General features: G+C 32.9%; 3 protein-coding genes across 3 annotated transcripts; all 3 read left to right on the top strand.

Annotated features, from left to right (window-relative positions):
• Positions 1-6,758: 6,758 nt before the first annotated feature.
• On the top strand, positions 6,759-9,977 carry LOC101245222 (pentatricopeptide repeat-containing protein). Its single transcript, XM_004250423.5, has one exon. It carries the CDS (start codon positions 6,975-6,977, stop codon positions 8,841-8,843), a length of 1,869 nt encoding a protein of 622 aa, XP_004250471.2. The 5' UTR covers positions 6,759-6,974; the 3' UTR covers positions 8,844-9,977.
• Positions 9,978-10,789: 812 nt separating this feature from the next.
• Positions 10,790-12,668, top strand: LOC101262068 (small ribosomal subunit protein eS17). Its single transcript, XM_004249901.5, has 2 exons — positions 10,790-10,952; positions 12,023-12,668. Exon 2 carries the CDS (start codon positions 12,051-12,053, stop codon positions 12,483-12,485), a length of 435 nt encoding a protein of 144 aa, XP_004249949.1. The 5' UTR covers positions 10,790-10,952; positions 12,023-12,050; the 3' UTR covers positions 12,486-12,668.
• A 674-nt stretch (positions 12,669-13,342) lies between these two features.
• LOC101244922 (pentatricopeptide repeat-containing protein) lies at positions 13,343-22,973 on the top strand. Its single transcript, XM_004250422.5, is given in 13 exon segments — positions 13,343-14,310; positions 15,214-15,341; positions 16,850-16,990; positions 17,701-17,787; positions 18,006-18,159; positions 18,515-18,574; positions 19,661-20,089; positions 21,163-21,458; positions 21,677-21,806; positions 22,196-22,243; positions 22,245-22,283; positions 22,286-22,636; positions 22,638-22,973. Coding segments are annotated over 13 exon segments (2,886 nt in total). The 5' UTR covers positions 13,343-13,443; the 3' UTR covers positions 22,794-22,973.
• The last annotated feature ends 1,646 nt before the right edge of the window (positions 22,974-24,619 follow it).

The raw sequence follows: 24,619 nt of genomic DNA, 5'->3' as shown, positions 1-24,619 counted from the left end.
GTTGATTGAGGCGTAGTTATTATTGTTATTATGATAGCAAAGTTGTGTAGTTCAGTGTGACTTGTGATTCTCTTGTATGGTTAAGTCAAACTATTGATGCCTCACAAAAGTTCAAAGTGCCCACAAAGACAAAAGAAATCTATAAAGATGAACATGGAAAATTAGGAATAATCTGTTCATTAACCCAATTTGGGTGATGTAAGAGAGTTGTCTACCATTTGAAACTAAAATTCTCTTTATTGCATTTGATTACATATTCACTATTGACCATCATTTTTTATATTTAAAATATTTGTGAAGTTATCTATCATGTTTTTAGTTCAATTGTGACATCATATATTCAAAATGAAAGGCCCCACTACTCTTGTGACTATTGAAGAAAACTTTAATTCCATGAAAGTCCATTTTTATTGTGGAATCTATCCTATTTGAATATGAAAACAAAAAAAAATATAAATATAAATCTAGTTAAAGGTTCTCTCTTTTGGAGTATAAGAAGGGGAAAAAAGGGTTTGAAAAGGTTTGAAGATGAGGATAGAACAAAAAGAAAGTTGGATAAGGACTAGTAAACCTTTTTTTAATGAAAGGTTACAAAGTACAAAGTTTAAGCAAGAGTCAGATTTTTATGATTTAAAATTTATAATTTTAAAATTTTTTATTCTAAAGTTTAATATATATATATATATATATATATTAAATTTTTCAATATATATGAATCTAAATTAATCGAGAGTGAATGCGAGAGTAATCAATTGTTCCCTTTTTGGTCGGTTTTTCAAGTCTCTATTGGACCCTCAATCCAATATTTCATTTGGGTCCATAAAACTTCTGCTCATATTTTTTGGTTTTTAATTGTTTATTTTCTATTCTAAAGGCAAATATTTTTTATTTTTTCATTGGCAAATTTTTACATTTTAATATTTTATAAATTATTCTTATGTTCTAAAAGAACTTATGCATCGATATAAGTTTGATTTCTAAGGGGGAAAAGTCAAATCATTTCACGAGCAATATATGCAATCAAATATTTATCGTTATTAATAAGTACTTTTTTTAATTTAGTGATCGATTTTTATATTGAAATCGTGATAAATTTCAATTCACATCGTATAGTATTCATTCAAAAATAAATAAATAAATATTTCTAATTAAAAAAATAAGATATACTCACTAGCTTAATTTGAAATTCCTAATTAAGGACGAAGGAATCCACACATATTATCGGTAATTTTTTTCCATATATGAATTATAGATGAGATAAAGGTTCCCAACTTAAAATATATCTTAGATTTATATCAAAAGGCATATATACCAATAAAGAACTATAGTTTAATTGATTTTTTTTTGTATCCAATTGGTTATATTCTACTACTAGGAAAGTCAGAAATGATAAGAAAGTAAACTTCCCAATTGATTTTGACATGAAATTAAAGTTGGTTCATGATACGATGCTAATAGTCTACTTTTTATCCACATATGAATATTTGGTTACACAAATGAACTAAGGGAATTTTTCCCAAGTTATTATACCCTTAATTCATGTAATAATGTGGTGTATATATATATACACACACATATATATATGAAGTGTGGAGGGTATGGTGGACATAATCGATATAAAGTGTCATTTGTAGTCGATAGAACTTAGTTTTTCTATTTTTAGTATAAAAGGTAATCACAAATCTGATTGTATTAAGTAAAAACATCAAAATAATAATCGATAAAATAAGAATATAACACTACATAGGTTAATTTAAAAAAGAATCCTTTACTAAAATATGAAAATTACGAAAAGTTTTGAGGGATAATTATGAGTTTGAATTAATATTAAGTCATTTAATTTATAAAATATGTATAAAGTGTATAGATAAATATAGTTTATACCAAATATACATTTGAATGTATCGAGAATGTGAGGGTGTTCATCTGAACTCTTTCAGCAAAAAGTTACACTAATACATAAGGTAATTTTTTTTAATGTATTTGATTCCCTAAACATACGAGTAAAGGTTGACTTAATAGTTTAGGCCTTAGGAGGTTCAAAATTCCTCTTGAGATTTCCAGTTCAAATCTCAAGTAATATATTTTTATTTTCCGAAACTTCCTTGACAAAAAGTTTCTATATATATATATAGTGTATTTATTATATATGATTTGATCATATTAATACATTAGTTAACCAAAAGGTATGTATCAATAACTATCCCAAAAGTTTTAATGCATCATTAGTGATGCTTCAATTGGGTCAGAATAGAAAGTAGAAATGCTTGATAGCAACTTGAAAATTAGCAATTACAAAAGTAGCCACAAAGATTTGCATGCACTTGGCCACTAATATATCTATATATTATATGTGGGTGGTGTAAAATACTCCACAAAATTTTTATCTTTAATGATGTTCTCATTATGCTTATGATTTTTAGTTAATTGTGTAGAACTTACTTATATATCCATCATGATCTTAATTAATTAATACCACTAACCTTACTTTATTTCTCCTTCTTTCTTTTTGCTAATCCAAAAAGGATTAAAGCCACAATGAATGAAGTTGCTAGAATATGAGCACATGGATACCATATCATTATTAACATGTGCTTGAAAATTAGTAGAAACTAAAAGGAGGGTTAGATAAAATTACTAGCCTAAAATTAAATTTTAGTATAACAGATGTTGTATGATAAGATTCATATATATGTGTAACGTGTTAGTCTCAAATGAAAAACATAAGAAAGAATATAAGAAAAGATATACTTCAAATTATTTATGATTGTTTGGACAATTCCTTGATTGATGATGAAACATAAGTACTTGAGGTTGATATTGTGTTTGAGCATAAATTTCACTTGAAATTACATATTTTTCAAAAGTTTTAGTGCTATAAATTATTTGTTTCATATTGAAATTGAAACAACTAAAAAGTACTCAACATAGTTTGACGATGTAAATTTTATTACATTATTAATAATTTTTTTTCTAATCAGCTATCGAACGATCCCTGAGAAATTGAGTAAATAACTATTACATTATCATTCTTGTTTACTAATCCTTCCATTCTGATTCCATACATAAAATATCACTCAATCAAATGAGCCCTTAAAAAAAAATTCTACTTACCTTAAACAATATATATATTGTTAAAAAGTTTTTGGACCTTAGCTTAAAAAAATATTTTTCTTATCCAATTTTTTTTGTTTTTTCTTTTTCAAAATCTTAGGGTGTCAACATTTAGAACTTATCTAACTGGAGCCCAAAATGCACAAACCATGGTGAGACAATGTGGGGTTTAACACAAATAGTCACTTTTCACTTTTTATAATTGGAAAACAACAATTTTTATATAAGTTTTTAAATTTCATATATGCATGAAACTTTATGATATTACCCTAAAATTTTCACTTATGAAATTTAAAATTTTATTTCATTAAAAACATGACCGAAGAGTAGTTGATGGATCGTTATGAAATTTAAAATTCTATTTCATTAAAAACATGATCAAAGAGTAGTTGATGGATCGTTGAAATTTAGGGGAATTAAGTGTCATAAAATTTCATCTATAAAATTCGAAACGCTATAAAAAATAAAATAAATTAAAAAGTGATTGATAAACGTTATTTTCACGATAGATTATGTAGGGTAACTTGTGATATTTTTTTTTCATTTATTTGTTTTTGTATAGGTTAATGAAGGATGTGGGAGACAATGAACAAGTTTAGTGGTGTCATGACTCTCCATCCATCCATTTACTAAATAAAAAATCACAAGTAATTTGTCTCTATAAAACAACTTTATATGTATACTCTGACTTATGGATTGATATGGCTGCTTATATATACACCAAGAAATTAAAGAATTGTGCTGTTTGAGTAATATTATAATGAGTGGAAAATCATAGTTTTTCTATCACTTTTTTTTACTTATAATCCTAGTCAAAGATATGCTATAATGATATATATACTTATTGTATCTTCTATGTGTATATTTGTGTGTGTAATGATTTTTTTGATTGAATTTGGGACTATTTGTGATAAGAATTGGATGTTAATAGATACAATGGAGGGGCCAATTTTATCTACAATTGTCTCTCATGACTTTTTTATGGCCCCAAAGCTTCTTTTTGTTTTATCCTTTTGAGCTAATGGAATTCTTTTTTTTTCTCATTATTAATTCTTCAAAGTCAATTGGTTACTATTGGAAATAGAATCATGGTGGTTTTATTTAATTATTTATTTAATAAGAGAAAACAATGTAACACAAGGAGATAGATGGCTTATTGGTTCCTTTTTTAGTTTGAACTACTTGTTGAAATGTAACTTTCATATATTAAGAGTTGCAAGTAGGGTAGATATGGTTTAGTCCTCAATAAATCATGGGCAAATCTAGGTGGACCGGATCGGAGGCATTCATCAGAACTCTGTTCATTGAAAAAACGTATTTTATAAGTAGGATAAAAGTATTTCTCTTAAATTAATTAGAAGTTCATTTCTATATATACCAAAAATCCATCGTTATTTTTCTTACTTTTTAGATTTTTATATATTTAAAATTACGCGAAATAATAGATATTCGATAAAATAATTAAAATACACTAACTTTATACTTGACCACCATTATTTTGATGAAAGAGAAAGGTATTATATGTGGTAATAGAAAATGTAGCTCATGAAGATTTCCATTTTCATGTGGATTGCTTTTGCTTTTGAAAGCAACACTTTGTGATGGATGTTAAATCGAACACCTCATATATTATATGGTGCTATATATTTGGATAAAAATGAAGTGAAATACACCACATGTCACTATTAAATCTATTTGTAGGATTATATTGATATGTTATTGATATTTTTTTACACTAGTCAAAATTATAATGAAATGAATAAAATCGTTTCATGTTTAGTTAAATTATTTGTGTTTGAACTGTGAAAGTAGAATGTATAGTGATAATAAGGTGGGGAAATTCATCTTTAATGGTCCTTATATGATAACGAATTCAAATTAGTCAAAATTTTAAAAGAAATATTGGTTGGTGTCGGGTGGGGAACAAATAATATCTTAGTAAGAAATATAGATATATAACAATTACATATTTAGCGTAATTTTCATAAGTAGTGAGATTTGAAAGAACAATGTGTAGCCAAAGCTTACATTAATCTTAAGAAGATATATAGTTGTTCTTAAAAGACCTAGCTCTAACTGCTCGAGTAAAATTTTGAATTTTTATATAATTAGAATCTGACTTAAATTTTTTTTACAAATCTTTAGCCACAAATTATAAAATATTTCAATTATAGCTATATTACATGATATTTTTTGGGATAAATGACAGAAACCCCACCTTTATATTCTATTATTACCATTATTCCCTACTAGTTTTACAAATTTCCCAAATCCATCATTTTCACACATCAAATTAATGTATTAGAGCATCAAGTTAATGTATCTCATGCATCAGATTAGTATATCATGTATAAAATGTACATCAGATTAGTGTATTATGTATAAAATGTAATGTATCTAACTTAACGATTAATGTATCTGGCTCTTTAGATTAATGTATCAGCGCTTATATTATTGTATCACATTGAGGGATTTTTTTATTATAAACATATAAGGGATAAATGATAATTTTGTCTTAAAAGTATGTTATTTGTGTCTTTTGCCCTTTTTTCTAAAGATTTTCCATTCCGCCTAAGTTTTCCAATTAAAGGTAATTTTTACATGTAATAAAATTAGAAATGATTTGAACAATTTACGTGGGCCGTTATCGGGCCAATAGTCAGTGTAAGCTTCATTTAAAATTGGCCCAATAAACAAATCCAAAATTGCCATGAAAAATGCTAATGCTGATGGGCTTAAAAGCCTTCTCTAATGATCCAATTTATTTTGTATTTTTGGCATCCAAGAACTTAATTTATCAAAAATATGTATATTTTGGTTTACGAGCAAGGCAAATGACATATATGTCCTTGAGATCGAGGTCGAAATAAGCTTCCGAAAAAAGTTATGGTTCTAATCAATAGAGAACTTGTGATAATGATAAGATATTATTTGTGATTAATCTAACAAGGTAGCTAGATTGACCGTACTATGAAATTATTTCAGTTTATCATGAGTCACATGATATTTTTTTGTAGCTTTAAATAAAAGAGATGTATCATGATTGAAATAAAGGGAAGAGGTATCATGAAATGATATAGATAAATAAGAGGTAAAAAAAAAATAAGTTTAAAAGAAAAACCACGAACGAAAGTCAAATCACGATAATTAGTGACTAATTCAATAAGACATATACTTATATATAACATGAAGTCAGATGTTATACCTCACATACTAATGTTTTGGAATATTTGTTTTTGTGTAGCTTTGAAATTGTAAAAAAGAGGTATCACACGTGAAATGATATAATTAAATAAAAAATGTATCATGAGCTAAATAAATAAAGAGACTTTTATAAAAGAAAAAAATAACGTAAATTAAGATGAGATGTCATTAAATCACGATGATCTAGTATTATTGCAAGTAATTCATCGATACATTGAATATAACATAAAGACATATTAGTCCATCATAACTTGCGTATCAACAGAGTTTATAATCAAACACAAATTTTTAGTTTCAGCATCGATATCGAGATACGCCATTAAAGTAACAAGTTAATTTGAATTTTCACTATACATCACTTAACCTAAAAACACCAATTCTTATCGACCTACAATTACCATTAATAATTCCTCTTGTGGTCATTTTTATCACTCAACTTAACAATATTTAGCTATATTAAACTTAAAATGATAACTTTTTGTAAACTATCAAAACCAAAAATAATAAATATATAGTAAAGATTTCGAATTATATTATTCACAAATCATATCAAATCGAATGGTAATAATTTTTTTTTAGAGTTGCGACCAAATATAGAAAATAGCTTCCCTTATAAGTATTGATGAGTTTAAACACTTGGAACTGAAAGCCATGAAATGAAAGCCTTACAAAGATACAATTTTTTCAATCTCTGTAATGCTCGCCGGAGAAATTTATCCTCCGTCGCCGATGCTACACTTCATAAATCCGACGATGAAGAACACAGCGTTAAAGGGGAATCCAAAAATTCAATTATTCTACCATATTTGCACCGGGCAGTACAAGAATGTGCGAAACAGAGGACTGCGATGAATGGAAAATCGGTGCATACCCAGATTATAAAATGTGGATATGAAGCTGATATATTGACAACAAACATGCTTATCAATATGTATGCAAAGTGCGGGATTGTTGATTTTGCTCGCAAGGTGTTCGACGAAATGTCTCAGAGAAGTCTTGTTTCGTGGAACACTCTAATGGGTTCGTGTATACAGAGCAGAGATGAAGATGAAGCTTTGCGTCTTTTCGTTCGAATGCAAAGGGAAGGTAGTCAGGTTAGTGGGTTTACTGTTTCAGGTGTTCTTTGTGCTTGTGCTGCTAAGTTTGCTGTTTTAGAAAGTAAACAATTGCATGGTTTTGCTATTAAGGTATCAGCGGAATCTAATGTTTTTGTGTCAACTGCTTTGCTTGATGTTTATGCTAAATGTGGGTTGATGAAAGATGCTTTTCGTGTTTTTGATTCTATGAATGAGAGAAATGAGGTTACTTGGAGTTCAATGGTTGCTGGATATGTTCAAAATGAGTTATATGAGGAGGCTATAATGTTTTTTCATAGGCTACAAAAGTCCGGGATAGAGCATAATCAGTTTATTCTTTCTTCGGTTATATCTGCTTGTGCTGCGATGGCTGCTTTGTTAGAAGGGAACGAAACGCATGCTATAGTATGGAAAACGGGTTTTGGTGCCAATGTTTATGTGGCTTCATCTCTTGTGGATTTATATGCAAGATGTGGAAGTGTTGACGAAGCGTATATTGTTTTCTCAAATGCTGAGGTGAAGAATGATGTAATATGGAATTCAATGATTTCTGGCTTTGCTAGAAATGCACGGTCTTTAGATTCTATGACGTTGTTTGAGAAAATGCAGTTAGCGGGATTTTTCCCGAATGAAAGGACATACGTCTCTGTGTTATCTGCTTGTAGTCATATGGGTCTTGTTGACAAGGGGCGGATATATTTTGACAAGATGAAGAAAGAACATAACTTGTCTCCCAATTTATATCATTATTCATGTATGGTTGACATTCTTGGTAGAAAAGGTTTGGTTGAAGAAGCTAAGGATTTAATAGAAACTATGCCGTTTGCTGCAACTGCTTCCATGTGGGGTTCTGTCTTGGCCTCTTGCAGGGTGTGTGGAAATGTTGAGGTGGCTGAAATTGCTGCTAAGCATTTGTTCGAGCTCGAGCCTAATAATGCTGGGAACCACGTCTTGCTTTCAAACATATATGCTTCCAAGAAAAGGTGGGGTGACGTTGCATCAACAAGAAAACTTCTTAAAGACAGTGAAGCGAAGAAAGAAAGAGGCAAGAGTTGGATACAGATAAAAGACAAGGTTCACACGTTCATGGTCGGGGAAAGAAATCATCCAAGCATTACAGAGGTTTATTCAAGATTGGATGAATTGTTGGTAGGTATGGAGAAGTTAGGTTACAAAGGTGAAACCGAACACGATCTGCATGATGTGGAAGTGAGCAGAAAACATGAGTTTCTGAGACATCATAGTGAGAAGCTTGCTTTTACATATGGATTGATGTGTTTGCCCTTAAATGCTCCTATAAGAATTATGAAGAACCTCAGGATCTGCGGGGACTGTCATTCCTTCATGAAGTTTGCTTCAAAAGTAACACGGAGGGAAATCATCGTTAGAGATGTTAATCGTTTTCATCACTTTACTAATGGATCATGTTCATGTGGAGAATTTTGGTAAAGAATGTAACTGCTTGGATTTTAGATCCTTTCACTGAACCAAGTGTTTTGATTCAGAAACGTGGAAAAAGTAATTAAAATCTGGTTCTTGTAGACCTCGACATGTGTAAGAAATCAGAGGCATTACATCACGGAGTACCTATTATGTTAACATAATGGTGTTACAACAACAAGCTGGTCAAAAACCACTTTCCTCTAAGCATCTGATGTGATCACAAACTTTGTAAACAAGCTGGACCTGGACTCCAGGCAGTGCCTTTCCCATAATATGATGAGCAAAGGCCACCAACTACATCTTCTAACACCACCAAGTTAGATTCTTATGACATCCAGACAGGGGCCAGAATACGCTTGCTCGGTCATTTCTCTTGCCAACAATCACGTTAGAATCTCCACACTCCAAATTTAGCAACCTGTTTTACAGGGTCTGTAGTGGCAAGTCAGCGTCACCAAAGGAAAGTTATCCAGGAGTATAATCAAGAGAGGAATCACCAAGTCATTTAGAATCTTATGGTCCTTGTGAGAAAAACATGGAAGAGTGTGTACTTTGTGACTTTGCTGCGCAGCTGCTGATCCGTGATTAGTATCAGGTGGAAAGTTGGAGATTGAGAAAGGTGAATCATAACAATACTACCTCTCAACCTAATGGTCTCCTCACCGAGCAGAAGGGGACTGTTGTTACTGTTCGATCACACAAGAACTGATATCTTGACAGGACTGACTGAGTGTGGAGGTAACCTGGTTGATGAACGTAAAGAGATACTATTCGCTCGTGAAGCTGCACAGCTCATTTACCTCCTGAGCTCTTTTAGCTTATATTTTAGCTCAGAGAAGCTGTATTCACTACATTACTCCTGAAGTGTGAATAGAGGCTGTATAATGTAGTCCATTATCTGATGAGGAGTTATGTGAATGGACTTACCTCCAATCAGTAACATACCGTAAAGTTGTCTCTGTGGGACTTAAAGGTTACGGGTTTTATGAATGGCATTTCATATTGATTCTGCCCTCTTCACTCTCCAACCCGCCTCATCTTCACTGCTTTTAGGATAATATTTTTGCTTATATACCGAACACAAGAAAATAAGCAAAGAATTCACTTATTTTCCATCAAAGCATTTTTCTTCGTACCGAACACACCCTTTTATCTCTACTCCTTTTCTTTGGTTCTGTCCCTTATATCTTAATGATGTGTTTGGTTTTTCTTGGATTTAATTTTTGTTAGGTTGTGTGTTTCTAATTTTTATCTGAGATAAGTTTATTAAATTTTGGAAATATACTTATATCAAGTGAAATATTTTTAAAGATAATGTTTTATCGATACGCCTCAAACTATGAAAATACAATGCGTATCTTGTGATCAAATATTTTCAAGTAAGATATCCAATAGAATCAAAGTACTAATCAAGTTAATTGAAAGCTTCAATGCTCCGCTAGAAAGACAAAGACATGTCCCAAGTTCCAAAATATCCAAATGTTACTTTCTCTGTTTATTTTTACTTAGCCATTATGTTAAAAATAAATTCATTTTTATTCGTCACTTTTAACATATTAAGAAAATAGAACTATTTTTTCCCCATATTTTATGCTTAGCAAACATACAAAAGAAAAACTCTTTATACAAATCTTCTCCTGCCCAATTTTATTTTGTCTCTCTCTTTTCTTGCTTTATACAAACAAAAATTATACAATTGATTTTTTCGTATATATATATATACCGAAACAGATTATACAATTGCTTCTTTGTATATATGTATAGCGAAATATACATATTAAGTTCGCTATGGAACACAATTATGCAAACAATAACATAATATACAAATATAAGTTTTGCGTTTGCTATATGTGACAATTATTTTCTTTTTTTTTGGGCCTTCTTTTGTTAATAATAACTAAATGAAATTTAACAATATACGTACATAGGATTTTTCCCAAAGTTAGACATACAAGCGGCCCAAAAAACAATTGGGCCAAAAAAAGGAAGTTTTATGAGCCCATTTTTTTCTGAGTGATACTAAAACCCTAATCTCCTTCACTTATATTTTTTCCATTGAAAGCTTACATTTTCTCAGTTGCCGCAGTCGAGTCCTCCGCCGCTCCAATTCTCCAAGTAAGCTTTTTGTTTTCTGCAAATTTCACTTCTTTCTGTATCGATTGATCACAAATTTGCATGTTTATTCGTAATTTGAATATAGTCTAGTTGCATGATTTATCTGTTAATTTATGGATCTAATCGAATATATATAGAAGTTTGGTACATTTGTGATTTTTTCTCTCATACGGTCATTCAACGAGTAGTTATTATCTCATAAAGTTATGTTTTGTGTTGAGAAAAACTGGAATTAAGATAGCAAGTGATAGTTGAGTGACTAGCTGTTTTAATTTGGTAGTGTTTGATGTTTTGTTAATTAGTTTGATAATTCATGATTTAATACAGAAATTTAGAACAGTTGAACATATTGTTTGTGTTATATCTTTTGTTGCAGAAGATAAGATAAACTATTGTATTTTGGAGTTGATTCACTGGGTAATTTTTATTATCGAAAAGATTTGTTTGTACTTGAAAATTTAAGGTAGATCTGTTAGGTAGCATTGTTCTAGTGTTTCATGTTATTAGGCTGAAGAAGTAAGATGATGTGTGCTGTAATTGAAATTGGAAAGTTTACGGTAGGTCTTTTATTGTTTGAATTGGTTTATTTGAGTGAACGATCGGTGTTGATATGTTCCACGTTGATAGTTTTTGCTATCTATGCTTCACATGAGAGCATCACCTGGAATGAGGATGTAATACAGGGTTTTGATTTTGACTTGTATAAGTATCTTGTTTACGCTGTAGGCTTTTGTTGTTTCTGGATAGCTAGTTGTGTGTGGATATGCTACGATTTTCTTCAGATATACTGGTGATCGATAGTTGGTAGGAGTATTAGAGAAGTCGATAATTTCAATTAATATTTGGAGAGTGTGGTGGAGTGAGTTCTTGCACCATCTTTATCAAAACAGTAGTATTTGGAGTGATTCACGTCCTAACGGAGTGCATTGTTATAGTATATAATCTTGACTTGTTTGTGATTGAGTCATTGATTAGTGCTCGATTAGTTCCGACTAACAAAAATCCAGTACCACAGTAAGGGATTACTGTGAAGGACTGTTTCAGTAATTCTTATTTTGTCTATTTAACAGGTTTCCATACTAAGAAGCTTCAGCGAGGATGGGTCGTGTACGTACCAAGACTGTGAAGAAGTCATCCAGACAGGTAATTGAGAGGTACTACTCCAAGATGACCTTGGATTTCCACACCAACAAGAAGATATTGGAGGAAGTTGCCATTATTCCTTCAAAGCGTCTCCGCAACAAGATTGCTGGGTTCTCCACCCACCTTATGAAGCGTATTCAGAAGGGACCTGTTAGAGGCATCTCCCTGAAATTGCAAGAGGAGGAACGTGAGAGACGTATGGACTTTGTTCCTGATGAGTCTGCCATTAAGACCGATCTGATTGAGGTCGACAAGGAGACCCTTGACATGCTTTCAGCTCTTGGCATGTCTGACCTTCCCGGCGTTGTCAAGCAGGCTGCAGAACCACAAGCAGTAGCAGCTCTCCCAACCTTTGGTCGCGGTGCTGGTGGTTTTGGCAGGAAATACTAAGAGAGTACAATATAAGATGTGAACAAATTTAAATCGAGTTTTTGGTAGACTACATGTTTTAGATATATCTTCTTAATTTTGTTCAAGGATTGTTATGCCAAAGTTCAGGTTTATTTTGTTTTGAGAGATGATGGTGAACTATTGAATCTTTGGTTCTAAATGCACTCTATCTATTTCCAATTACATTTTGCTTCTGGAGAGTGTTAACATGGTGCATTTTCGTTCTTTCTTAGAAGATAAACCATAGTAATTACACTTGTAGTGTTGAAAATTTAGTAACTACTTTTCAGGGGAATTTTAATGGCACAAATAATTTCAAAAGAAGATAAATTCAGATTTTTTTTTTACCTAACATTCAATTCGTTTTGAAATCTGATTAATTTGCATTCGTGTTCAAAAGTTTAATTTTAGGGGCAAAATCCTTCATATTAAAGGTGACGTTATTTCTTAGTTCGAAAAATTCAAGATTTCTAATTAAGAATAATATACTGATATTATCGTATACAAAGTATAGTGTTAAATTTTAATACACAAATAAACCGTTGCAGCTAAACTAACCAAGGAAGGAGTAGGGGCAAGGTGAATTGGAAGAGGTTCGATTCCTATTTGATGTTATTAAACTATGAGTCCAAAGCGATCTTGCAAACAACAAACACTTGTTCTCCATAAGAAGTTTGGAAATCAAAGACAATCCTTGAGTGAAATGTATTATTTTTATGTTAGCTGATCTAAGTCGCAGAAATCTATCTTATCAGACTTTTTTGTGGTTTAAATTTTGAATTGATTAAGATGAAATTATGAAATTTGATAATTAGTTATCGAAATATCAGAGTCGAATGATAATCAAATATCGAGCGAAGTGTATTTTTATCAATTACCAAAATTGCCCTTGAAGTGCCAGAGAGCATTTTAACATTATGAACTCTCAACACAGTGTTGAGCTCTCTCAGTGGAGTTGATGATAATGGACAGCATTATCTTCTCCCTCTCTTCCACCGCACACTACTCTCCATCTCCGCCACCCTTTGCCACCTCCATTCTCGCCGGAAAACATCATCCCTCCACCACCTGCATCCTCTCCCTCAAATCATCCTCTGACTCCCCTGAAAAACCCACCACCTCCACCAGCCTCCGCCGCCCCACCACCAATAAGCCCCCTGATATCACCACTCATTCTCAGAATCTCGCATTTTCCAAAAACCCCTTAAAACTTCTCCTTAGTTCCCCTCCTAACACTTCATCACCACCAATCCTCAGTAACAAACTTTGGTTATCTAACAAACTCTCACCACCCCCACCCCCATCCGCACCACCGAGTCCCCCCACTGAAGGAGATGAGAGTGATTTAGACAGTTCAGATGTTGAAGAAATGCAAAAAAGTAGTGAATTTAGGGAAAAAGGGAAAGTCTTTATTGGGAATTTACCAATTTGGGTTAAGAAGAAGGAGCTTACTGAGTTCTTTAGACAATTTGGGCCTATCAAGAATGTGATTTTGATAAAGGGTCATCATGAGACAGAAATGAATAAGGGATTTGGGTTTGTGATATATGGAGGCTCAACTGCAGAAAAGGCAGCAATGAAGGCTGTTGAGTTTGATGGGGTTGAGTTTCACGGGAGGGTGTTGACTGTTAAATTGGATGATGGGAGGAGAATGAAGGCGAAAACCGAGGAAAGGAGGAGGTGGGTGGAAGGGGAAGATGATGTGGAGTATAGGTCCAAGTGGCATGAGGAGAGGGAAGGCTCAAGAAATAGTTTCAGAAAGGTTTTAGATACAGAGCCAGAGAATTGGCAGGCCGTTGTGCAAGCTTTCGAGAGAATCAAGAAGGTATCATGTTTATTGAGTTTCCCGCAATATACTTTTCTTGCATTGCTCATAGCTCCTTGAAGTGTAATTCCAGTAAGATTGGAGCAAAACAATGAAGGAAGATAAGGAATTGGAATTCTAAGTATGTAGTATGGGATTTGTTCTTATAACTATAGTTTTGGTGCTTACTTTTGCATACTAATGTGATTTTACTTTTTACTAATGAGTAATTGATAGTCTTGATCGTCTTAGCAAAGCTTAAACTAGATCCATCAAAAGTGATATAGGCTGTGAACATGTTTCATATGCAGTGCATGGTTATCTACTTGGTTATTTTGAATTGATTGACTCTTTTCTTTATACCCCAGAGACTTGGAATTTAGGCCAAAATTTCCTTTTGAGTCCTGACATGCTAATAGTGCTACCATTATTAGGCTACAAAATGAAGGGAATCAATTTTCTTTCATAAGCTGTAGCTTGTCCATCAAAATGATGTACCTCTGGCCCATTTTATGTAAATGAATTTATGTTCTTGAAACATTTGAATGTTGTACAGAACAATATTGTTAGTAAAATGGTGGCTAATATTCTGGACTCCCTTTTATAGGAAGAGTATTTTATATGAGGATACAAGTTTTAATATTGCAAAAAATATGAGTCTCATTAGTGCAAGTTGTGATTATCCACTTGCTCTTTTTATTGCTTATCCACAACCACAATGTGATTATCAAATAGAAGGTCATGTATATTCTTGCTATATTCTATATCTATTTGAGTCTCATAAGCTTCTTCTATGAAACAATGGATTTTACTTCGGTTGACAGGTAATTAGCTAATTTATACTCGAAGTGGGTAAAGTACAACATGCTTCTGCAGAGATCTTGATCATATTCTTTCAGAGGAAGTGATACCTTCTTTTTGTAGCCATCCAGGAAAGAGTTTGGTTTAATGGTGAACTATTATGGACGGCGTGGTGACATGCATCGTGCACGTGAAACCTTTGAAAAGATGCGTGCTCGAGGGATAGAGCCAACAGTTCATGTGTATACCAAGTAAGTTCCCCTGCCAAACTGTTGTTTATGTTTTAATTAGTCCTTTGTTAAGCAAAATATTGTCGGAAATTACTCCCTACACTAGTGAGTAGATATGTTCAAAGCCAATGTATTTTTCTCCATCCATTCTTGACATTCTTTCCCTTTCCCTTTTCCTGAAGCCAGTGCTCATTGCCCGCTTCCTTTTCTTATCTATTGCTTAGGACAATTGACCATGATCCTGGTGGAATTTGGTCGATAAGTAACTGTCTAGGCTTCTTCTACTTTCTGCTATTTTGTAGTTTTTCTGGATTTTGGTACTTTTTCCCCTCATTTTGCATATCCTATTTGGAATCACGGCTAGAATAGAAGTCTTACCTCAATTAAGAGTCTTGCCTAGGCAATAGATTAGGAGTTTAGGCGTAGGAGTTGCAAACAGTTGTTTAACATTATTTTACTTTATTAATCTTTTTGATAATCGCTTATTCTCATTGTTTTCTTAACATAATTCTTGCTGAAATTTTCTCTTTTCCCAAGGTTTGAACATGAGTTAATTTATTAATTGCATAGTTGTGCTCCTTCATTTTTATTTTTATTTTTGAAAACTGGAAACATGTATTCCTCTACATACCTTAACGCTGGCCACCTCCAAAATATGAGCTTACAAGGAGAATATTAATTGCAAAACTCCTAAGAAGTCCATTATCTGAACTTCATCTTCTATCTTTACATTACTCTTTACACCAAACATACAATTGTGATACAGCTCCATTTTTATCTTTTGTATGGAACTAGATCTGCCTTAAAGGAATCTCACATTTTCCTCCTTCCATATATTCCACCAAATACTGGCTGCTATGTTCTCTACCATCATTTTTTACTCTTACTCCCACCTCTTCTTATCTAGCAGCTTAGTAAATCTGCAGTGTGCTCTGACGTTGTCCATTCCTCCCTACCCAAACAGATAAAAAGTGCCCAAACTTGTCTAGTTACCTTACAATGAAGGAACAAGTGACTATTAGTTTCTGCAGCCCCCACACGTAAAGGGAATCTAGAGGCTACTTAAGTTTCCTTTTCTGAAGTGCCTCATTGTGTGAGGCATTCTTTTGTCACCACTAGCCATGTAAAACATTTCTACTTTGTTGGTGCCTGCTTTTCCAAGTAGCTTCCCATGGACCCTTGGGACTTCCTTCCATCTCAAATAGACTCCACTTGTGAACTTTATTTACTTAGAACTGCCCATCTTCATTGTGTCTCCATCTAATTTTCTTCTCGTCCAGTGGTTGTCCCATGAAATTTCCCACTCTTCCTCCTTCATTTCTCTTTACTCTCTCGTACTCGAAAAAGGAAATTTTCCTTCAATGTTGGTTGGAAATATTTTATTCACTGTTAAATACTCAAAATGTTTGTGTTCATTCTCTTAGTATGGCTAAAGCATCTGGGAAATTTTTACTACTTCACTCGTTGGGCTTCAAGTTCATTGCTCAAAAAGCTTTAATTTTACCATATTCTCTGTATTGTTATTGCAGCCTCATCCATGCTTATGCAGTGGCTAGAGACATGGAAGAAGCACTATCTTGTGTGAGGAGAATGAAAGATGAAGGAATTGAAATGAGTCTCGTGACTCACAGCATCCTTGTTGATGGATTTGCAAAACTGGGCAATATAGAGTGAGGAATCGACCTGCCTTTAATTGTTATTCACGCAGCTTCGTCTCTGGTTACCTCTTCTTTTAAAGCTTTTGTCTGTGTTGATATTTTGGTTGTGTTTCCATTGGATTTTTATAAGGTTGTGTAGTTTGAAAGTGTATTGCTCTCATTTTCATCTTGGTTTAGTAAATGACCTAGGAAATGTAAAACAAAATACTGAAGTTTGAAGTTAAAATTTCAACCGCAAGTCAACAACAATTTTATTGACTGTATTGCAAGTGTGGATATATTAACTGTGCATAATTGTATTACTGAGTTATTTGTTGGAATATAGAATTATATAACCTATTTCTAGGTTTTATGTAGTGTGTATATAATTATGATAGCTATATGGATTATGGGATAATCCAACACAACCCCCTGCGGGAATAAGATGTCCTGTCTCAAACTGTGGGAGTGCTTGCTAGATTATTTTGTTGCTTGACAGCTCTTGAAGTAATTGAAACTGATTGTACGCAATGATATCTTCCCACAATGTAGTCTTGATTTTATGCTGGAATTCTTTGAGGTCAATACATGATACCTGAAACAATGTCTTCACACTAAAGCTACTTTTGTGCTATCAATTTTTTTTTTTTTTGGTGGAGAAACTAGTTATCTCAACTTCTGTTTGAGTTACATAGTGAGAACCTTGTTCCTAATCTTTCAATTGTTGTTCATTTTTGTGGAAGAGCTGCAGAGCAATGTTTTAAGGAGGCTAAAGAGAGGTATCTGACTTTAAATGCTATTATATATGGCAGCATCATATATGCTAACTGGTATGTTTTCATTAATATTTAGCATTTCTGCTTTTCAATTTTAAGTTGGAGTTCATTATGGTCTTATATGATGCATGCAACTTCAAACTAGCGAACCATTTTTCTGATTCCCACTGTTCACTGAAATTCACTCTTCACGCTCCCTGATATTTCATTCATGTTTGTTGGATATCATTGCAAGTTAATGTTATCTGTTTGGGTTTTTAATGAACTGACAGCCAAACATGCAATATGGACCGAGCTGAAGAGTTGGTTAGGGAGATGGAAGAAGAGGGTATTGATGCTCCAATTGATATCTATCATATCATGATGGATGGTTATACCTCGATAGGAAATGAGGACAAATGTCTCATTTTATTTGATAGACTTAAGGCAAGTATCATTCAGGATAATTGCATAGATGACTGGAACTTATGCTTGGTCAAATGTTTTTCTGTACTATATACAATATAGAATAGTATGAAAAATTATCAACCTACAAAATGAATGCATGATGTCACTGTTTAGTATGGAACTCTTCACAGGAGGATACTATAATTTCTTTTAAAAAAAGAAACACCTTTCTGAACAATGTTCTGAAAGGAGAAAATACAAAACCTTTGACAGTGTTTTGAATATGAAATAGGACTTCTGAGTAGACCTAGCAATGGTCATGAACAGTTGCGTTCTTTGAATCTTTATTTGCATTCCTGAATTGTCTAATGTGGTATTGTAATTTCTCTTGCAGGAGTGTGGATTTACACCTTCAGTTGTCAGCTATGGATGTTTAATGAATCTCTTTATCAAGGTGCCTTTTTGTCATTCCTGCCAGTGAATTTGTAACTTTCATTCATTAGCATGCTGATTTGTTTTTTGATCTTTTGTAAGACATTCTGATCTGATACCTGTAACAGAGTTCATATAAATAGTAGCAATGGGCAAAAAGGATAATTTAGTTCTACTAGGAGTCATGACCATGGTCTCCTACTTGAGACCCCAGAGTTTGCCTCCTCAAAACCAAAAGTTCCAATAATATGGTTGACTTAGCTTGTGGAATTCTTAAACCAATAAATTCCAGCAATTCTGTAAGCAGCAAGTTCCCATAAGGTGCTGGAGACTAGAGTCATGTGCATCAAGTCAGTTATTTAACTAAATTGAATTGCTTGGTCTTATTATCTGCATTCATCCCTTTCCTTATATACAGCAAGTTTAAAAGGTGTCTGTCTTTCAACATTGTTCATGTCTTGGAATAACAGGTGCAATATGCCATCTTGATAGTCTCAATTTTTGAGACTATTGCTTTCTCTGGCTTTTACAGCTTTGCTGGTTTATAACACTAAGTAAAGACGAACAACATCTGGCGAAGTGTTAAGTATCAATCCAACACTGAAATTTAAATGTTTTATTATTCTTACTTATCAGAAAATATTTTACTAATTCCATGGTCTAAAGCTATTCTATTCCTGCAATATGAAAACTTTACTCATTTGGGCCTATATTTCTACTAATTAATCTCCAGAGGTGAATCTAAGATTTAAACTTGATGGGTTCAGCCTTTAAGGTTCTAGCCCTGAACTCATTATACAAAAAAAATTAATGGGTTCAGATAACTTCAGATCTAGTGCATGTTGAAATTTCAGTAGATTTTCACATATATATCTATGCTCCACGTCGAAATATTGGGTTTTACCCTGTCCGCACCCAAAGGATAGCGGCTGCGGGTTTCCCTTGTCATCAAAAAAATAAAAATAAAAAAAAATATTGGGTTTGGATGAACCCCGCACCAAAAGGTTGCATCTGCCCCAGCTAATTGCAATATATTGAATTGCTGATGAGTTGTTGCACAACTTCTTAATCAATTTGAAATTTGTATATCAATTTTATACCCTGGCAGGTTGGTAAAGTCTCCAAAGCTTTTGAGGTCAGTGAAATGATGAAGTTGGCTGGCATAAAGCATAACATGAAGACATATTCCATGTTGATCAACGGATTCATTAATTTGAAAGATTGGGCAAATGCATTTGCAATTTTTGAGGATGTGATAAGAGACGGCTTGAAGCCAGATGTGGTCCTCTATAATAACATTATCAGAGCATTTTGTGGCATGGGTAACATAGAACGTGCTGTACGTATAGTTGAGGAAATGAAAAAGGAGAGGCATAGACCTACTTCACGGACTTTTATGCCAATTATACACGCCTTTGCTAAAGCTGGAGAAATAAGAAAAGCACTTGACGTTTTTGATATGATGAGAAGGAGTGGCTGCATCCCAACTGTTCAGACTTTCAACGCATTAATTCTTGGACTTGTTGAGAAACTTCAGGTAAATCTATGTTCCAGAATCTAGTTTTCATTTGGACACGCTTAAAAAAGAAATATTTGTGTTACCTGTCCATTTCTATAAAGGGTACTGGATGTGGTATGTGTAATGACTGACAGGTTCCAGTGATTTAATAACATAATTGATTTTTTTAGTAACTTTCTAAATGACCAATTATAAACCACCAAGAATTCACATGAAAATATATTCTTGTGGTGAACTTGTGGACTTCTGCCTCACCACTCATCTGCACTTCCTGTAAAAGTTAAAATAGAAGAACAACATTCTCTCATAGTCATTCTGGTTGGGTTGACCGAGAAGTAATCAGGCGTAAAATTAATCAAATGGAAAGATGTTGCTTTATGGCTTTGTTATGCATAGCAAACCAGCATAGTTAGACTAAGTTCTGACTTACCTATCCTAACAAATGAATTCATGTGCCAAATTACTGATTCTTCACGAAAATGCACTCTCATTTACAACTTGAGAGTGCATTCTTCCTGCTTCCGTATAGTAGAAAGTATTTTACAGCCCTTATGACAAAAAATTGGTGACCTTTCAAAGAAGAGAAACCTTCATTGACCATTTAGACAGAAATAAACTGATCTATATCTGGAGTTGATGTAGCAAACTGTGGACATTATCAGCATGAAATGCTATATGGATATTAAGGATCAACAACTTTTGTGTTAGGTAATCTTGTATAACCGAACTTGAATTTCCCTAACCAAATATGCTAATGTTGATGTTCTATTAATAATAAATGGCTTGTGAACTCCTAGATGGCTTCCAATGTAAGATGTAATTCCAGATGGATTTAAAGGATCACAATTTTCTTCACATACAGCATCTCTGTTTCCTCTTTCTTTCTGCGGATAAGAAGGGCTTAGGACTGGTATTGCCTTTGGCATTACAGTATCTTTTGCCTGGTCTTGCTGTGTGATTGAACTCCTTTACTTACGGGTTCAACTCTCATAGTGGAGTCTGTAATTCCATGTTTGAAAATTATCAGGCCTATCAAACTTAATTTTTGTAGACCCTTTTCATTTGTTTGCTTTATATTTAACTTGATGCAGATGGAGAAAGCTGTGCAAGTTTTAGATGAGATGTTGCTTGCAGGAATTAGGCCAAATGAACGTACATATACAACCATTATGGATGGTTATGCATCTCTTGGCGATACAGGAAAAGCTTTTGAGTATTTTTCAAGAATTAAAGATGAGGGTCTGGAGCTTGACATATATACATATGAGGCATTACTCAAGGCATGTTGTAAAGCAGGCAGGATGCAAAGTGCTTTGGCAGTGACAAAAGAAATGAGTGCCAAAAACATCCCGAGGAACACCTACGTATACAACATATTAATTGACGGGTATGGAGTCTACATATTTGGTTGTATCTGCTTGCAAACTATTTTACAGGATCATAACTTTCATTTGACTGTGGACCTTTTGGTGACGGGATGAAGGAAGAAAATGTTGATTAGCACATCGCTTTTAACAGTTATATAAACCTTCTATTTGATGGTATTTTGCCTCCGGCTATCTTCTTATCCTGTATCCGGTCATATTTGCTATGTTCTCTGTGCAGATGGGCTCGAAGAGGTGATGTTTGGGAGGCTGCTGACCTGATGCAACAAATGAGGCAAGAAGGGGTTCAACCTGACATCCATACCTATACTTCTTTCGTAAATGCTTGTTGTAAAGCTGGAGACATGCAGGTATCCATTTGATGACATTATAAAGTTTAGATGCTTTTATATTTGCTAATTCAGCTTAGTCAAAATGCCTGCAAATGGATATGTTAATCTAGTTTGTTGCTTTCTGTACTCTTATATACGTTTAACTTTCAGTAATGATGTGCTTTAGACTTTTTGGGGTTTTCAAGCACTTCCTATGAACATCCTCGAATTTTTTGAATACTATGTGAAATATGTTTGACCCATGTAGTGTTTTAAGTTTCCAACTTCGTGGTTCTACTAATGCTTCTAGTTGCTTTGACTCTTAATCATATGCTCTGCATAGTGGTAGCTTTTATTGGCAAAAGAATGTATGCTCTTTATTTTCCCAAATATCCAAATGACTACAATCAGTTCTCTTTTCGTTTCAGAAAGCGACAAACACAATTCTAGAGATGAAAAGGATTGGGGTTAAACCTAATGTTAAAACGTACACCACTCTCATACACGGTTGGGCACGGGCTTCACTTCCTGAAAAGGCTCTAAAATGCTTTGAAGAGATGAAGCGATCTGGTTTGAAGCCAGATAAAGCCGTCTATCATTGTTTAATGACGTCGCTGTTGTCAAGGGCCACAGTTGCTGAATATTACATTATAGAGGGGATCCACCATGTTTGTGAAGAGATGGTGGAGTCTGGATTGACTGTTGATATGGGAACTGCAGTTCATTGGTCAAGATGCTTGCGGAAGATTGAGAGGACCGGAGGTAATTTAACCGAAGCACTTCAGAAGACCTTCCCTCCTGATTGGAATTCCCACAGAAATCCTAATGCAGCTTCAAATAACACTGGGAATACTGAAGGGTCAGACAACGATGATTACGATGATGGTCCTTTCTATGAGACTGACAGTGACGATGATACAAATGCCCCTGCGTAGCTTGATGAAATTCGGTTGCCACGCTCTCCATCTGTTTAGATGTATTAGGTTGAGCTGTTTTTGTGTAGAAAATACAGAAAAGAGGTGTTAGATGTTAGATGAAATTTTGACACTAGTTGTGTCTTCATGTTGTCTGATCAAGATTGCAAAATTCAATCTATTCTTGTTGTAAATGTCTTTACTTTTTTCCAGATATCTTGGAGAAATTATAGCCAACAGAAAATCATGTGTCTTTAACCTGAAATGTATATTATGTTTTTTTTTTTGTTTTTTTCCCTTGGTTGAGTTTTTTTTTTTTTTTTTACAACGGTGGTGTCCTAGAGACGATTACTTCCATTACGAACCAGAAAGACACTAAATTCTCCTTTTGAAATGGTGAATCGCGGCAAAAAGTCATCTTGCCCTTACCCTTGAATTCTTACGTCTTAATGAAAAACGTTTGAACTTCAATTTAACTTTTATCTCTGATTGGTGTCTTATTTAGCACTTAACTTTTTTGCCTTTGCTAAGATTTAAACTCTAATCTCTCGTGATTTTCACCCACTCTATTGAATGTTAAGTTTCACCCTTAGTTGCACGATACTTGATTATTATCACACAATTTTTTTTTATATTAGATCATAAATTTTAAAAGTCTTTTTCTATTTTTTATATTTTATGTCCAATCAAACAATGCTACATAAATTGAAACGAATAAAATTCTAGAAACCACAAACATATGGTAGTACTAAAATTTGCTTTGTTTGAGGCATGTTTGTACCATCAAAATATGGTGTACTAGACACTAAGTAGCATAGAATTTGTTACAAGAAATTTGGAAATTCTTTGTTGGATTTTATTATATTCTAAAAAAAGATGATGTAATAATTTATGTTCCCTAAATTTTAAGAAAAAAAAAAGGAATTGTAATATATTCCATTTAACTATGCAAACAATACTATCTAAAATGTAAAAGATGAAAAAGGAAGAGGATAAGAATCTTGATGAAACAAATAGATGCTTATACAAAAGAAATGAGACCAAAAAAACAATAAATGGAAATAGTAAAAGTATAGTTTAAGTGCTAATTGTTGAGGTTTTGAATAGATGAAACGAGATCACTTGGCCTTTTACGATTTGAATAGAAGAAAATAATTTTGTCATCTTTCATGTGAAAAACAATAAAGATATCTTATATGTAAAAAAATAAAATTTCTTATGAAAAAGATATAAAACTGTTTTCTTTTCGTAAAAAACCTTTTTTTTCTTTTTCTTGACACGTAGTAATCTGTTACATAAATATTTGAAAATTTAAATTACATATAGCATGTATGTACTAAAGTGAGATAACTCCTATTCTTAATTCTAATTTTATATATATAGAAATGCTTGGGATCATATTTAAGTATTTCGTATATATATATTATGTGATTATAAAAAAAAGATTACACCTTTGTTAGCGATTACTTCCATTTAAAATGAAATCATATGAGTTATTTTTTTGTTAGATATAAATATAATGTATTTCACTATGTTTTGAAAATCTAAATCTTGTTACATTTCCTAATTAAATAAATAAAGCTATTTAAGAACTTTCCTCTAAATTGAATGTTCCTTAGTTTTATAAAACGTGAAATATTTTCGAAAAAAAATATATTTGGATAATAGCAGCATAATATTGACCTGAATATTTCAGACTTAATTAGTAATTAGGAATAAAAAAATGTCCCATAATTATTTATCACTATCCTAAAACATGCTAAGTAATGCAAGAATTGATAATTAATTAGTTACAACTCCCTTAATTGACTTTTATTATTAAAAACATATCTCAAAACCTCCAATAATTATCTGAATTTGGTCATTCACGTATTTCAAAATCTTTTTATTAATTAATTAAAAGTTAGGATAATGACACTTTTAATCCCCAGGTATTAG

Source organism: Solanum lycopersicum, chromosome 11, assembly GCF_036512215.1.
Source record: "Solanum lycopersicum chromosome 11, SLM_r2.1".
Lineage (NCBI taxonomy): Eukaryota > Viridiplantae > Streptophyta > Magnoliopsida > Solanales > Solanaceae > Solanum > Solanum lycopersicum.
Note: the sequence above shows the minus strand (reverse complement) of the source record. Positions and strands in the feature narration are given on the sequence as shown.

Excerpts from the sequence above, each read along its gene's own strand:
- LOC101245222 (XM_004250423.5), top strand. The coding sequence starts at position 6,975 with ATGAAAGCCTTACAAAGATACAATTTTTTCAATCTCTGTAATGCTCGC.
- LOC101262068 (XM_004249901.5), top strand. The coding sequence starts at position 12,051 with ATGGGTCGTGTACGTACCAAGACTGTGAAGAAGTCATCCAGACAGGTA.